Below are 13,298 nucleotides of genomic sequence, written 5' to 3'. Positions count from 1 at the left end.
TGGCAGTGTTTGCCCCAGAGTACTTTTTTCCATTTTAGTTTATTGAGGTGTAATGCGCACAGTGTCGTCCACAAATCTTCATGATACATTTTTACATTTGTAAAATTTTGCATATGTATAATCTGCATAATCACTACCTGAATCAGGATGGAGAATGTTTTCAGCATGCCAGCAGCCTCCCTCCTGTCCTGTCCCCTCAATCCTCCCTCAGAGATACCACTCGTCAGAGCCCTGTCACCATAGATTTGTAATGACATCATTAAAGTATGTACACCTAACCCTAACCTCTGGGAAAGGATAAAATCCTGTAATCACCATTTTAATAGTTTGCCCCAAAGAGGACAGTTTTCTCATCAGAAACATTCTGTGGCTAAACAAAGGCGCCATTTCCTGGGTTTGCTGTTTTTCAGAATCCAAGTGGCATCAAGTCTCTCTCCTCAATCTCAAATCCTCACATATTGTTTTCCTTACCAAGCTTCTCACTGAGAGATATAGCTCTTTGGTGCACTGATTGTTTTTTCTCAATTGTCTCTGCAGGCAGCCAAGTCAATTTTCAAAGAAATCCCATTACTTTTGAGTGGCATTTCAGAGGTGCCACTGATTTTCATGGCAAAGCCTGTAAATTCTGATGCGGTGTTTCAGAAATTAATGTGAATATCATGTCACCAGCGACTGCATGACACTCTGTTCATAATAAGCCAAGCAAACTGTAATGGTGAGAAAGGTTCTCAAACTTATAATTCAGCAAAGGCTAATTTATAACGCGTAGCATCACGCAGTCGTGGTTGCCATTTCTACAGGACCCCTTTCTGTTCAAATGAAACTGAATTCCCTCTGAAGGTCAACATGTTTAATATGTCAAGAAGCAGAGCTGGTTCTGAAATAAAATTATTGTAATTATTCCCGAGTTGTCTTGTGCATATCTATTTATTTGATTACTGAACAAACACACAGTCAATCAGCCATCAGGTCCGGTGAGCAAATTACTTTGCAGTGTTTTGCAAGGTGCTGGAGATAGAAAAGCATAAGGTGTGTAAGTCCTCCCTTGCTGTCGTGGAGTTCACCTTTGTTTAGACCTGTTGTCCCGTAGCCTGCAGATTGTGTATAAAGACATGGCTGCCTCTTGGGATAACAAACAAGGCAGGAATATAGGCATTATCCTAACTTATTCCTTTTTATAAATTACTTGTACTTTGTCCTAATTATTTGTCATGGATTTGGAAAAGAGAAGAATATAAAGAAGAAAATACAAAATTCCCTAATCCACCAAAGAAAGAAAGTCTATAATGGCTTTAATTCCTTCCAATGAATTATAATTCTCTTACTTTTTCTGTGTGTATGTGCAAATATATATTTATTTTATGGAATTGAGATATTATGGTTTTTCTCTGTCCTAAGAAACTCTTGAAACATGTTTAATATTGTGAGTGACTTTATAATTTCTGGAATATCTTCATAGTTTTTTAACCACTACCTGTTATTGGAGATTTTGATTGTTTGCTGTTTTTGAAATAGTTACAGAGATTTAATGCCTATTATTTGAAATGAACTCTGACTTTTTACCATACTTAACAGCCAGAGCTACCAGAATAGGGTTAAATAATAATGGTGATGCTGGTTGTTCATGGTTTGTTCCTAATTATAAAGTCAGTAACTCTGGTATTTGTTAAGTATTATGACCACTGCTGAGTTGAGCTGGATAAAAATCATATTAAGTGCTTTAAGTTCCAAGTTTTAAACATCAGCAGTGGAGAATTGAACATTGCCAAATGTCTTTCAGTGCAGGTGGAATAATTAGGTTTGTTCCAATTTGGCCTGTGGACGTGTGATAATTATATTAATAGATTTCCTAATGTTGGTCCCCCTCCACCAGAATGAATACTACTATATCATAGAGTAATATACTTTTAATGAATTGTCAAATTCAGCTCCATACTATTGATTTTAGGATTTTAAATCCATGTGTATTGAGCATTGTTCTTGAGAGATAACTAATATGGTAGGGTTAGAGACACACTCTGTTTGTCTCATTCTGGTCTATGAATGCAGGTTGCTGAAATTGGGCATGGAGAACCTGTTTATGTCTATTATTCATTCTCTGTTTTTTCTTTACCTCCTATCCCACCTCAAATCAATGTGTTTTTTTTTCCTTTTGTGAATTCACTAAGTACTTTTCTTAACCTCTCTCGAAGCATTCATCACACTCTTATACTAAAATTTTCTGTATATGTGCCTTCTGTTCTTGTATGAGTGGTCTGTGTCTTACATTCAAGAGTTTTCCATCCCTCCCCCTTAGTCACTGAGTATTGTCCACCTAACCTCTCCTGAGGGTCCCGGCAAAGCACTGCAGGGACAGTTGGTGGAAATACACTTCGATGAGTTTTGTCAGTCCACTTAGATCTCCAAACCAGCCCATCACTAAGCTAAGGAGGAAAGCAAGGAAGTGAGAGTAATTCCAAAATTTTGTGGCTACCGTGCTTCTGTGTGGCAGCAGTGTGAGTCCAAAAGGCATGAATCAACTTCCAAAGGCTTAGGAGTAGATACAGCAAGGATGAGAGCCAAGCCCTGAAACCAGCCGTCCTGTATCTGCCCCAGGTGGCTGCTCCATCCTGGTCCTGATGGTGGATAACAGAGGGAACCAATTACTTCAAATACGTTCACCTGCCTCAAGTACATACTCTTAAAACTACGTATATTCATTATATTCTAATAATTTTTAAAAAAGCTCCTTCCAACACTCATCTCGAGACATCACTTCAATATGATATCTTTCAGTTGCCAGTTCTTTCCCAGGGGAAGGCTTACAAAATTCAGGACCCAGTACAGGCTCCCCTACTAGACTATAAACCACTTGAGGACAGGCATTAGGTCTTAAGTATATTCTAACTCACTGTGCTAAGCATATAGTTTAAACTTAACTAGTGTGTCTGGAATTAATTACTCTTTTTTTTTTCCTTGCAATGTAATATTATTAAATGGTATTCCTCACACGTATTTAAAGGCCAAAAGCAACTTCAAGGATGATACAGGCCTTTTAACCAGTAGTGAGAAATAGAATCAATTGAAAACGTAATGAAAATTAACGGGAGAAATGACAACAAAAGTGAATGGGAGCACAAGTACACTATTCAAGCTAGAATCCAAAGGAATGTTATGCCACCAGGGGAATCGTTCCGGTGATGACTCTTCTAAGTACCTTGTCAGCCTTCAGACCATCCTTGCAGGGAGTAGTCAGTGGATATCATTGACTTCGTGCTTCTTTGCAGTAACTAGAGTTCCTTTGAAGGCAAAGTGAAAAGCTGTGTTCAATGATTACTTTCTCCTTTTCCTTAGGGTGTTAAATACCACATTATTTGAAAGTTGGGAGATTGTTGGACCCTACCCTTCCTGGTGGGTTTTTAACCTACTGCTGTTGGTAATACAAGGCTTGAACTGCTTCTGGTCTTACTTGATCGTAAAAATAGCTTGCAAAGCTATTTCAAAAGGCAAGGTAAGATAAAACTCACCCTTTCTAATATGTCCCAGAAAATTATGGTTTTGTGTTCTTCTAATCAACAAGAACATTATTTATTATTTAGAATATCATCAAAACTGTTTTTTCTCCTTCAAGGTTTAGCATAACCTCTTGGAAACACAATACAAACTTGCATTTTCTTCTGTCTAGTTGATTTTTTTACATGTAGCATCGCTTTGCTGAATGATCTGCATTTATAATTTTAGATTCAATGGAGGTATATTATTTGTTGTGTTCCTACTCTCCCTTTCTCTGTCTCCCTTGGTCCTCCTCTGATTATACTTACACCAGACAGAAATTTAATAATTCTTTTATTTTATGAGAAAGGGTTGCTTGATGCAGTATGACCATTTATGACTTTGTCAGTAAAAATTTAGTTAAATCCCTCTGGTTAAAAATGGGCTCATGAAGCTGATTTGAATAAAGGTTCCCAGGCCTCAAGCCCTCTGTGTAGAGCAGTGACTTTCTGGAACGTTCTCTGTGACATTTTCTTACTTTCATTGTTCGTTCTCTTCCTTCTGCCAACCTGGAAGTCTGGGAAGTGGAACCCTTTACATGTAAGTTTCTCACGCCTCTCTCTCTATGCCAGTCCTGGGTCCCACGTTAGCCCGTTGGAGGGGCACTCTGATGCTTTTGTTTCCATGCATATTGTTCTGTCTAATCTGTTGGCACTGCCTGGAGGCTGTAACCGAGGTGTGGCTCCCACCAGCTGTGAGGGATGCTAGGGACAGCTCAGTTAGTGACCTTTTGTGTGAGCTTTCATTCTGCTAAATTTTGCATGATCCAACGAAGGAGATGTATTTCTTTAATTGATGTTCAACATGTCAGCTAAAAAACAGAAATAGACCAAAGTGAAGTATGAGAAACAGAACTAAGTTGGGGAGAGGATCAACGCGGTCCGGAAGGGAGGCCAGAGCATCGGCTCTTTGCCAGGGCTGCCCTGGGCAGCGGAACAGCACGTGACCGCTTTGTGAGCCCCTTCCGCCGGGGCTTGGGACATCTAGTCACGTACTATGAAGCCAATTCTCCGCATCAGCTCCTATGTAAATACAAAATATTTTTAGCAATGAATTGTTTAAAAGCAAGAGTTCATTTTTTCTCTGTGACCTCGTACTCTTTAAAATGAGCATGTATTTCTATTTTAAAAAACGCTCCTGTTCTCATTTGGATACAAATTAAATCAATGTGCACAATACTGTCAGTATGATAATGGTAACTGAAGATGCAGGGAGGCTGTAGATTAGATGATTTGTGTCCTTATTGCATTGCTATTTCCACCAGATACGCTGTCTTCTCTCTAGTTTACTTCTTCAACTTTATTAGGAGACAGTCAATTTTATTGCAGACCTCAGGCTTCAAAATATCTTAACTGCCTTTGCTGTTCACCTAGGGCAGTAAGATTCATCTTGGCCATGAGTTATGGACTCTACTTTCCTGTGGTTTATTTTGAGATATTCTAAATTGTTCCTTCCTTTGGAGGTAACATAAGTATAGATTTTTTTTCCCAAATGCAATTAAAAATAATCTTACTAAGCATGCAAATGTAAATTAATCGCTCTCTGACACTGGAGTTTTCTTTCCTATTAGCAGCTTAATTTATGACTAATGGATTTCCAAACGTAGTGGAGCTTTTATTCTAACGCTGTCTTTGTGACCCATGTTTTTTTAAGTTAAAGTATCCTTATAATCTAGTCATTTTGGTGTTTCAGTATCTAAATCTTCTTGGAGATGGTCCTTGTGAGTCTCATCTCATCTCAAGGGCCATTGGAGTGAGATCCATTTTTACATATTTACTCAGTCATCTCTGCTTAGGCTGGAGCAGCAGTGCTCAGCTCAGGACTTTCTCCTGTCCCCACCTCACCCCACCCCACCTGACGAAGGTGACGTTCTCCTGCAGTGATGGTGGCTTCTCAAATTGGGAGGGCAGTGGATTCCAGGGTTCTCCGGTTGGGGGTAGCAGTGACAGAGAGGATGAGATGTGGAACCCAGTTCATTCTGAAAAGCCTCCCAGGAGATTCTGCCGACTTCCCAAGCCACCTCTTAGAGAATCATAAGGGACTAGACTGGGAAACTTTCTATGAAGCCACCAGGTCCCTATTGCTACCACCACCCCCCTTAGACAATAAGTAAACAGCACGCAGTTACTCAAAGGTCTTAAGGCCTGTGGGGTAAAAATGTTTACCATGATGTAGACATAGAGTAGGAGGTTCAAACTCTTTCAGTTTTATAAGCAGTAGAGTATTTCTGTAATTTCTTCCTACATTACCTCCTTGTGAGACAGTCTGATTTTTTTTCATCCTTTATGGTAACATATAGATTTATATCCTGGTGCCTTACTCATGACTTGTAGAGTCTGAATGGAGGAGGGAAGAACCCTGGATGATGGGAGCCAATTCATGATGATCGAGCCAGTAGATTTTCCTTGGGAAATATTTTCAACTAGACCTCACCCAGCAAGTGCCCCAGATGCCTCCTGCTGCCATTAGTTGTTATGTGGTATACAAAACAAAATTTCTACTTAATTCTAGCAGACAAAAAAGAAAAATTAAATCATCAACGAATGCATTAAAAAGCCAAATAAGGGCTTCCCTGGTGGCACAGTGGTTGAGACTTCGCCTGCCGATGCAGGGGACACGGGTTCATGCCCCGGTCCGGGAAGATCCCACATGCCGCGGGGCGGCTGGGCCCGTGAGCCACGGCCGCTGAGCCTGTGCGTCCGGAGCCTATGCTCCGCAACGGGAGAGGCCACAGCAGTGAGAGGCCCACGTACCGCAAAAAAAAAAAAAAAAAAAAAAAAAAAAGCCAAATAAGAATGATGTTTTAGTGAACAGAGCTAGTGAATATCTCCATTAGTGTAGTTAATTAAGAGCTGACTTTAAATGATTCTCAGAGAGAATGTGGTCATCCGAGAATAAATGGATCCATTTGTACCAAATTCCTATAGTGCCATTCCAGCAGTACCATATGCTACTTTGCCAGTAAGAGTGGGGTTCATGGTCTAGTACATTCTCAGTATCCAAAGGCACCTTAAGGAAGTCAACAAAGCTAGCCCCCTGCGATGCCTAAATCCACCTGCATTCCTTGATAACTGACTTAGTCACCCAAATGTCTATCTCCAAAGAAGGGGAACTTATTACTATGGCAATGTTCCTATGCTCTTCGATGTTTTCAATATTTAGATCTGTTTTTCTTCATGTGTGATTGTGCATACACTTCTGAGCATGCCATACCTTAACGGTTCCCTCAGAGCTGGCTGCACTCACCTTCTCGTATTCCACAGGTGTCCAAGGACGATCGAAGCGATATTGAGTCTAGCTCAGATGAGGAGGACTCGGAACCTCCGGGGAGTAACCCCCATGCCGCGACCACCACCAATGGGACCAGTGGTACCAACGGGTATCTCCTCACTGGCCCTTGCTCCATGGAAGATTAATTACTCAAAACTACAAGTCCCAAATAAAGTGAACTGTTTGTTCCTGGAAGTATTTAATAAGTTGCAAATGCAGTTCCTTTCATAATCTCTCAGCACCAGAAACAAAAATTAGGATTATCAAAGCATTTTGAATAGTGCACTGCCATATGTCCTGTCTGTGAATGAGGAAGAATTACCATTCTGTATATGTAGGCATGCTTTATGTAATTGGCACAAGGGAACAGTATTTGCATTTGTACTGTCTTAGAATATTATTTATTTTTTTGTATTTGTTTGTGAATCTGTGGACAAAAGAGGGTTTCCTCACTCCTTTTTACTCTCTGGGTTCATGACAGTGAGGGAGACGCTCCACCTGCTTCTATCCCTTTCTATTCCCCTAAGCCAGTCCGCTAGGAGCCTTAGCTTAATTGGTCACTTAGAGCAAGCAAATCCCAGCGCAGGATTCTCGTACAGCTCCAAATAGGTTTGCTTTCTTTGCGTTACAGTGCCTGTTTCGAAATGGCCTGTACAGTCTCAGTGAGCTTTGTCCCAGTGTAAAGTTGGAACAGGATGAGCTCAGTTTTGTAATTGTCACTCTTCGTGGTCGATTAGCTGTTGCAATTAAAGAGTGTGGTTATTGGAGGACTTAAAAAATTTGTTTTGTAGTATATTGCTTTGGATTAGATGTCATTTCTTATTCACACAGCCAAGATTTCTTCAGTGAGAATGGCAGCTAGCTGGGGATTAACTTTGGAGGTTACAGAGATTTTTTTATTCTCTGTTACGGGGTCAGTGCGCCGGCTCTGAAGGAAGACTTAAGGTCCTGGTTACAAACAAAGAAGTCACTCTTCCTACTGGGAATTTGTCCCATGATCTGAGAATAATACAAAGAGAGCAGCAGATTTCAACCAGGTTTTACCACTACCCCTGTAATTAGCGCCGTCTTTTGCCATGTCATGAAAAAAAGGAGCTAAGTATATTTTGGAACAGATAAAGGAGACTTCCAAGAGTTGGCAAAAGTCACCTCTAATGCAAAGCACTTTACCGCAACCAGCTCTAAAGAAAGCGCCCTATCTAGTATTTGATCTTGATGTTTTTATTTTTCTGAGCAAAATAAAGCCAATGGGAGAAAGACTATTTTACCGTTTGTCTTTTCTCCTTAAACATAACCCATAACATAACAGAATTTCCTGTTACTAGAAACTGAGCAGTGTTACTCTCTAAGTCCTTTTGTTTGCTTCTTTGAAGAACTTGCTCAGTTTCCAGGAATTTTTGTTCAAAGGGAGCTATTTCCAGAAAAAAAACAATAAAAATTCTACTCAGCAATGAGAAAGATTACTGAAAAAATAAGTTTCCATAGTCTCCTACAGGGCAGTGTTATTTATGTATAGATAAGAAAACCACACACATAAACCAAAGATTTTATCTCTTTTCTTGAAACCAACTTTTAGTAAGAGGGAATAAAAAGGTATTATAAATACTTATTTCATAAATCAGAAAGACCATCTTCTAAAAAAAGAGCCCCAAACCACAATGCAGTGATATCAATGTGCAAGTCAGGGCTAGTGAAGGGAACAGCAAAATACTAGCAAGTGCATGTCCTGCCCAAAACCATTCGTATTCAATTCAATTTTTTTAAAAATTGAAATAAAGCTTTGTGCCCACAGTGTGCAACGTGAGTGTTAATACTTCCAAACAAAAACCTCACGCTGTAATGTTAACCCTTTTCCCACCTATTTATAAAATAGTGTGTTTTTGGTATGGTCCATAGTAATGATTGAAGAGCCTTGGAAATATGTCTGCTTGTTTATTGAAGAAACAGTATAACTAACTCTTCTTGTAAAACCTTATTATTTTATTTCACAGAACAGGGATATGTCTAGGAGTGTAATTTGTGGATGGTCGTATTTGTAAGACCTATCATTAAATACCAAATATACTTGTTAAGTCATCTGAACATCTGCTAAAATGCAGATATATAGAAAGTAAACAGCATGCATGTTATAGCTGAAAATTTTTGAGAAGGTGAAAGTTTCTTATCAGCTAAAATGTGGAACAGAAGAATGACTCGTGCCTTGCTTTAGTGTCTAGAGCAAGTCCCCTGATGGGTGAAATAAACCAGAGAACCACAGTGTGTTCAACTTTGGATCATCTGACACTTTTAGCACAGAAAAATAATTTCAGAATATCAGCTTGTAAATTAAGGGTTTAGAAGATTTGCATGAAATGAAGAAAATTAAGTCTGTCCTTAGCAAAGACATCTGAACAATCTTCTGTTTTTCCCAAAAGTCACTTAGAAGGATTGAGAATTCTCAGAGCCTCTCTGACCAATGGCAGTAACTTAATGCAGTCCTCTGTGTATCTGTGGATTTTTATTTCATTTTACATTTTAAGGCAAAGAGTTCTTTTTGACTAATCAGAATGGTGTTTGTAGGGCTTTTGAGATGAAGAATAATATATCTTGTCTACTGCTCTCCCATGGTGGCCTGATAAGGCTGAGAGAGGAAAATATGTGAGATAGCCTATCTTCTACCTGTGCCAAGCCATAGCTTTGGAAGTGGATTTTGTAAAGTAAACTGTAGGTTTAGTAAGAGTGTTGTTTCCCATTGATTAACTTAGCCTGTCCTGGTCATATTCAAACCTTCCCAAGGTACAAAGAGATATGTAGGAAGGAGTCTAGAAAAGGTAATATCTTATTCTCCAATTCTATAGCTTTTGTAGATTGATTAGAAGGAGAAAAATGTAGAAAATCAAGTAGAATTTGGCCTTGGGTCAATAAATGATATAAAAATGTGTGATCTATGTATGTACCTGTATGTTTCTCAAAAAAACGTGATAAAACCAGAATATCACTGACTGGTCCTTATCCATATTTTTTTCATGAAAACCATCTGCCATGTGCAATAGAAACTTCCCACCTCCTTCTCCACTTCCTGTTCATGGCCCCCCGACAGCTGAGAGTGGTAGACTCCTTCAGCCTCTTTGTCTCAGAGCTAAGATCATGGAGGCCCTAAAGTCAGCATCTAAGTAATTCGCATTTCCAAACTAAGTGATACGAATGTTGAGAATGGGGGAGCAACTACTTTGGATTATTAAACTAAGTGTTGGAAAAAATGCACATGATTTCTGCTTCACCCCAGGATTTTATTAACATCCAACTCCTGCTAGGCTGCTAGACAGATGGTATCCTGAGGTACCATCAGATAATGAAATAGGCATCTAACAAAGATGAACTAGGAAAAAAGATAGGCTCTCCAAAGAGAACAAGCAATTGGATGAGAGAAATAACTCTTTAGTGGGATAAAATCAGGTCACCTTTAGCCAAAATGGTGGGTAAATCTCAAAATGTCCAGTTCTATTCCCAAACTTTCCGTTCTGAGTATTGGATGGCGTTTGAATTTGAGCAAACTAAATGCTTGCACCTTGGGTAGAAAGGGCCTGAATCTTCCACTCTATATTTTTCAACCTCATTTATCTGGGCCAAAGTAAAAAATTACATTTCATTCCAAGTTACCTGAGTCTTTACAAAAGAGCTCTTCCAAGAGAACTTTATGGACACCCGTGATTGTTCCCAATCTATTCATGATTTTTGCATTGGTAGTTATTTTTGTCCCCTTCTTGGAGATGTTAATGCCAAAGTTGCCTGAATATTTGAGTATTTTTTTCTTAATTTGAAGTATGAAAAGTATACAGAATAATTCTGAAGGTATTAAATAATTCTCTTTATCAGTATGTGTGATGATATCATTATGTCCAAAGAGGTTTCAAGAAATCCTTTGGAAGTAAGAGGTTAAATGTTTACATTTCATGTGCTATTTGAGATCTTAAGGTTCTAATTAGCTCACTTTTTTTACTTTGTCTTTGGCTCATTCCTGCTTTGTAGATAAATATTAGTAGCCCTGAAATGTTCCTAACGTTAAAATAAGACAAGATCAAATGAGATCAAAGTCTGCACTTGTGTGCTGTCCACAGAAGGAGTACTGTCAGTCACAAACAGTTCATGCAAAATGCAGCAAGATATTTTTTTAAATGAAGTTATTGTTGTCCCCAGAGCAGGGATAAGTTTCTCTTGGTTAAATGAAATTGTACCATTATCAAATTACCAGATAGTAATTAGCACTGGTTCGCTGTGGCCACATTTTTATTCTTCATTAGTAATAGGCCAGAAAAAGGCCCTGTGGTTTGCATTTGTATGCATGGTCCCCTCCCGTCCCCTAGGGGGCGCTCAGTAGATGCCGAGGAGGCCTGTTCACTGGGCCACTCTATGCTGTTGGAACACCTCTAACGTGCGCTCAGAGGGAGCATACCTGATAATGGTTTTTATGGAGAAAATTGTGTTAGAGAACGTAAAACATCATAAGTAACTGTTAATAAGATCTGTAGACACCCAAAGGAGAACTTTAGTCTTTCCAACGTGAGTTCAACCTGAAGCCTTTGAAAGGAGCACATTACCAAATGGCCACAAGCTGAGACCCCATCCGATCAAAGTCTCTGCAGGCAGACGGCCCATCATATGGTGTCTCCACAAGACTAGACAGTCTCAAGATAGCCCAGGAAGCAATGGGAGGGGACCACTAGCCTAGGATCTGTCTTGTTTATCTTTCACTCACATTCCTTTAAGTCTCCTGGGACTCTTAATAAAAGGAAGCCAGAATATTGTCACTTATCTGCTATCAGTTTCCCAATAGCCTTTGGATCAGTTGTGTACCATACTTCCTTCTATGCCTGATTCCATTTTTCCTAAAAAGTATTGTGCCCACGTGAGCCTGTTTTCCTTAACACAAGTCCGTGAAAGCTTGGCTTCCTATTTCGGTATATGTTGCATGGCCTGGAAACCAGGGAACAACAGCTGTTGGTATGATTTCTATGTTAAGTGAAAAATTAGATTTTATAAAGACATCTTTTTTTCTTTTGGATCTACAGTAATTTTTTAAAACTGTCATTGTAAAACTGCTCTTAAAAATGAGGGGTTTTTAAAGATTAGTTGCCAAAGAGAAATTAGCTCTGTAATAGGAATAGTTATGTGGTGATTCTGGAACTTAGAGCTTCATTAATTTAAACATGGAAAACACCCTCCAAGTCTGATTTCCCAAAGTTTCATAAAGCCTCTAAGCTCATGATTTTCATCACCTCTTTACCCACCTGATCAATTACCTCCATAGCCATTTGGTGTCATGCAAGGGGAAGGTGGTTAGTTTGGGGATTTGATTTTTTTCAACTTGCCGTGAGAAATAGAATAGGTGACAAAACCTTTACTTGTTAAGACAATTCAGCGCTTGAGCATCTCTGTCAGAAATGGAATGATGTACTGTTAGCCAATTAGAATTACTTTATGTATTGTTATTATGTTTTGCTGATTTTTATATGAAAATATAATTATTCATTCTTGATCCCTGGAAGCAATCATTGTAATGAGGATCATTTTACTTTGAAAACACTTTCATAATAAAGATAAGTATTAAGAGTACAGTGTAAATGCCCTTTTCTGTAAGCACTACCGAGCTTGTGTTGGTAATATGTCACATCTTCCTGGACAAGATTTATCCTCACATCATCCTATGAGTTTCTTGTAAGCCTCCTCAAACCCCAGTAGTCGCTATGATTACAAAAAAGGATGTAATATTTATACGTTCCATATAATGTTCTATTTATATGTTATTTTGTCGAGAATTTAGCTAAGCTACTTGATGGTGGTGTTGCCTTAGCAACCATTTTGTTTGCCACGCAGCCTGCAGGGACCGTAACTTGACACTAGCCCCTCATACAGGTGCATGTCCTGAATAGCAGCCCAGAGTCACAAGCAAATGTAAGTCCCCGATATATGACTTCAGCCCTTGTGATCAACAGTCTCTTCTGCCTCCCAGTGCTTGTATGCCTTATGCATCCCTTAGATAAGACCCCCCCCAGGGGGCTTACCAAAACCTCCCTCTTTGGGCTTGAATTGACTGATCTGGCCATAGCCCAGGGACCCCAGAGCACTCCACGTGTGGACCCTGATAAAAGCATGTACCCCAGGTCCTGTTTCTTTCTCTCTGTCTGTACCCTGCCTTGACCTCCCTGTGTGGCCCCTTCAGGTGTGCCATTTACTCCCCCCAGGACCTGTGAATAATAAACCTCTCTGTTTCAAGTTCTCTTGTGGTCTGTTGAACTCTGTTGTCGGTTCACCATCCGACACCCTGTGCTCCACTTAACAAAGGTTAATTTAACAAACTCATATATATATATATATATATATGTGTATATATATATATACACACACACACATACATAACATATATCTATGTTATAGTATCTCTTTGCAAATTAAGATATAAAAGCTTCAAGTTAAGTTTTATGTAGTACTTCATTCTGGAAAAATGTAATTTATAAAGA

The 13,298-nt window shown here is 39.2% G+C and overlaps 1 protein-coding gene across 2 annotated transcripts in view; it reads left to right on the top strand.

Annotated features, from left to right (window-relative positions):
• Window positions 1-13,045, top strand: part of CERS6 (ceramide synthase 6) — a 324,738-nt gene extending 311,693 nt beyond the window's left edge. Inside the window, exons 9-10 of one of the 2 annotated variants that reach the window (XM_060016638.1) lie at window positions 3,334-3,490; window positions 6,795-13,045. In XM_060016638.1, the coding sequence (XP_059872621.1) occupies window positions 3,334-3,490; window positions 6,795-6,947 (310 nt within the window). In that variant the 3' untranslated portion in view covers window positions 6,948-13,045. The remainder of the gene's footprint in view (window positions 1-3,333; window positions 3,491-6,794) is intronic. The other variant, XM_060016639.1, reaches the window with a different exon arrangement.
• Window positions 13,046-13,298: the final 253 nt, after the last annotated feature.

The sequence above is a fragment of the Delphinus delphis genome, chromosome 7 (genome assembly GCF_949987515.2).
Source record: "Delphinus delphis chromosome 7, mDelDel1.2, whole genome shotgun sequence".
Classification (NCBI taxonomy): domain Eukaryota; kingdom Metazoa; phylum Chordata; class Mammalia; order Artiodactyla; family Delphinidae; genus Delphinus; species Delphinus delphis.
The sequence above is the reverse complement of the archived record's forward strand: the minus strand, read 5'-3'. Positions and strand labels throughout refer to the sequence as shown.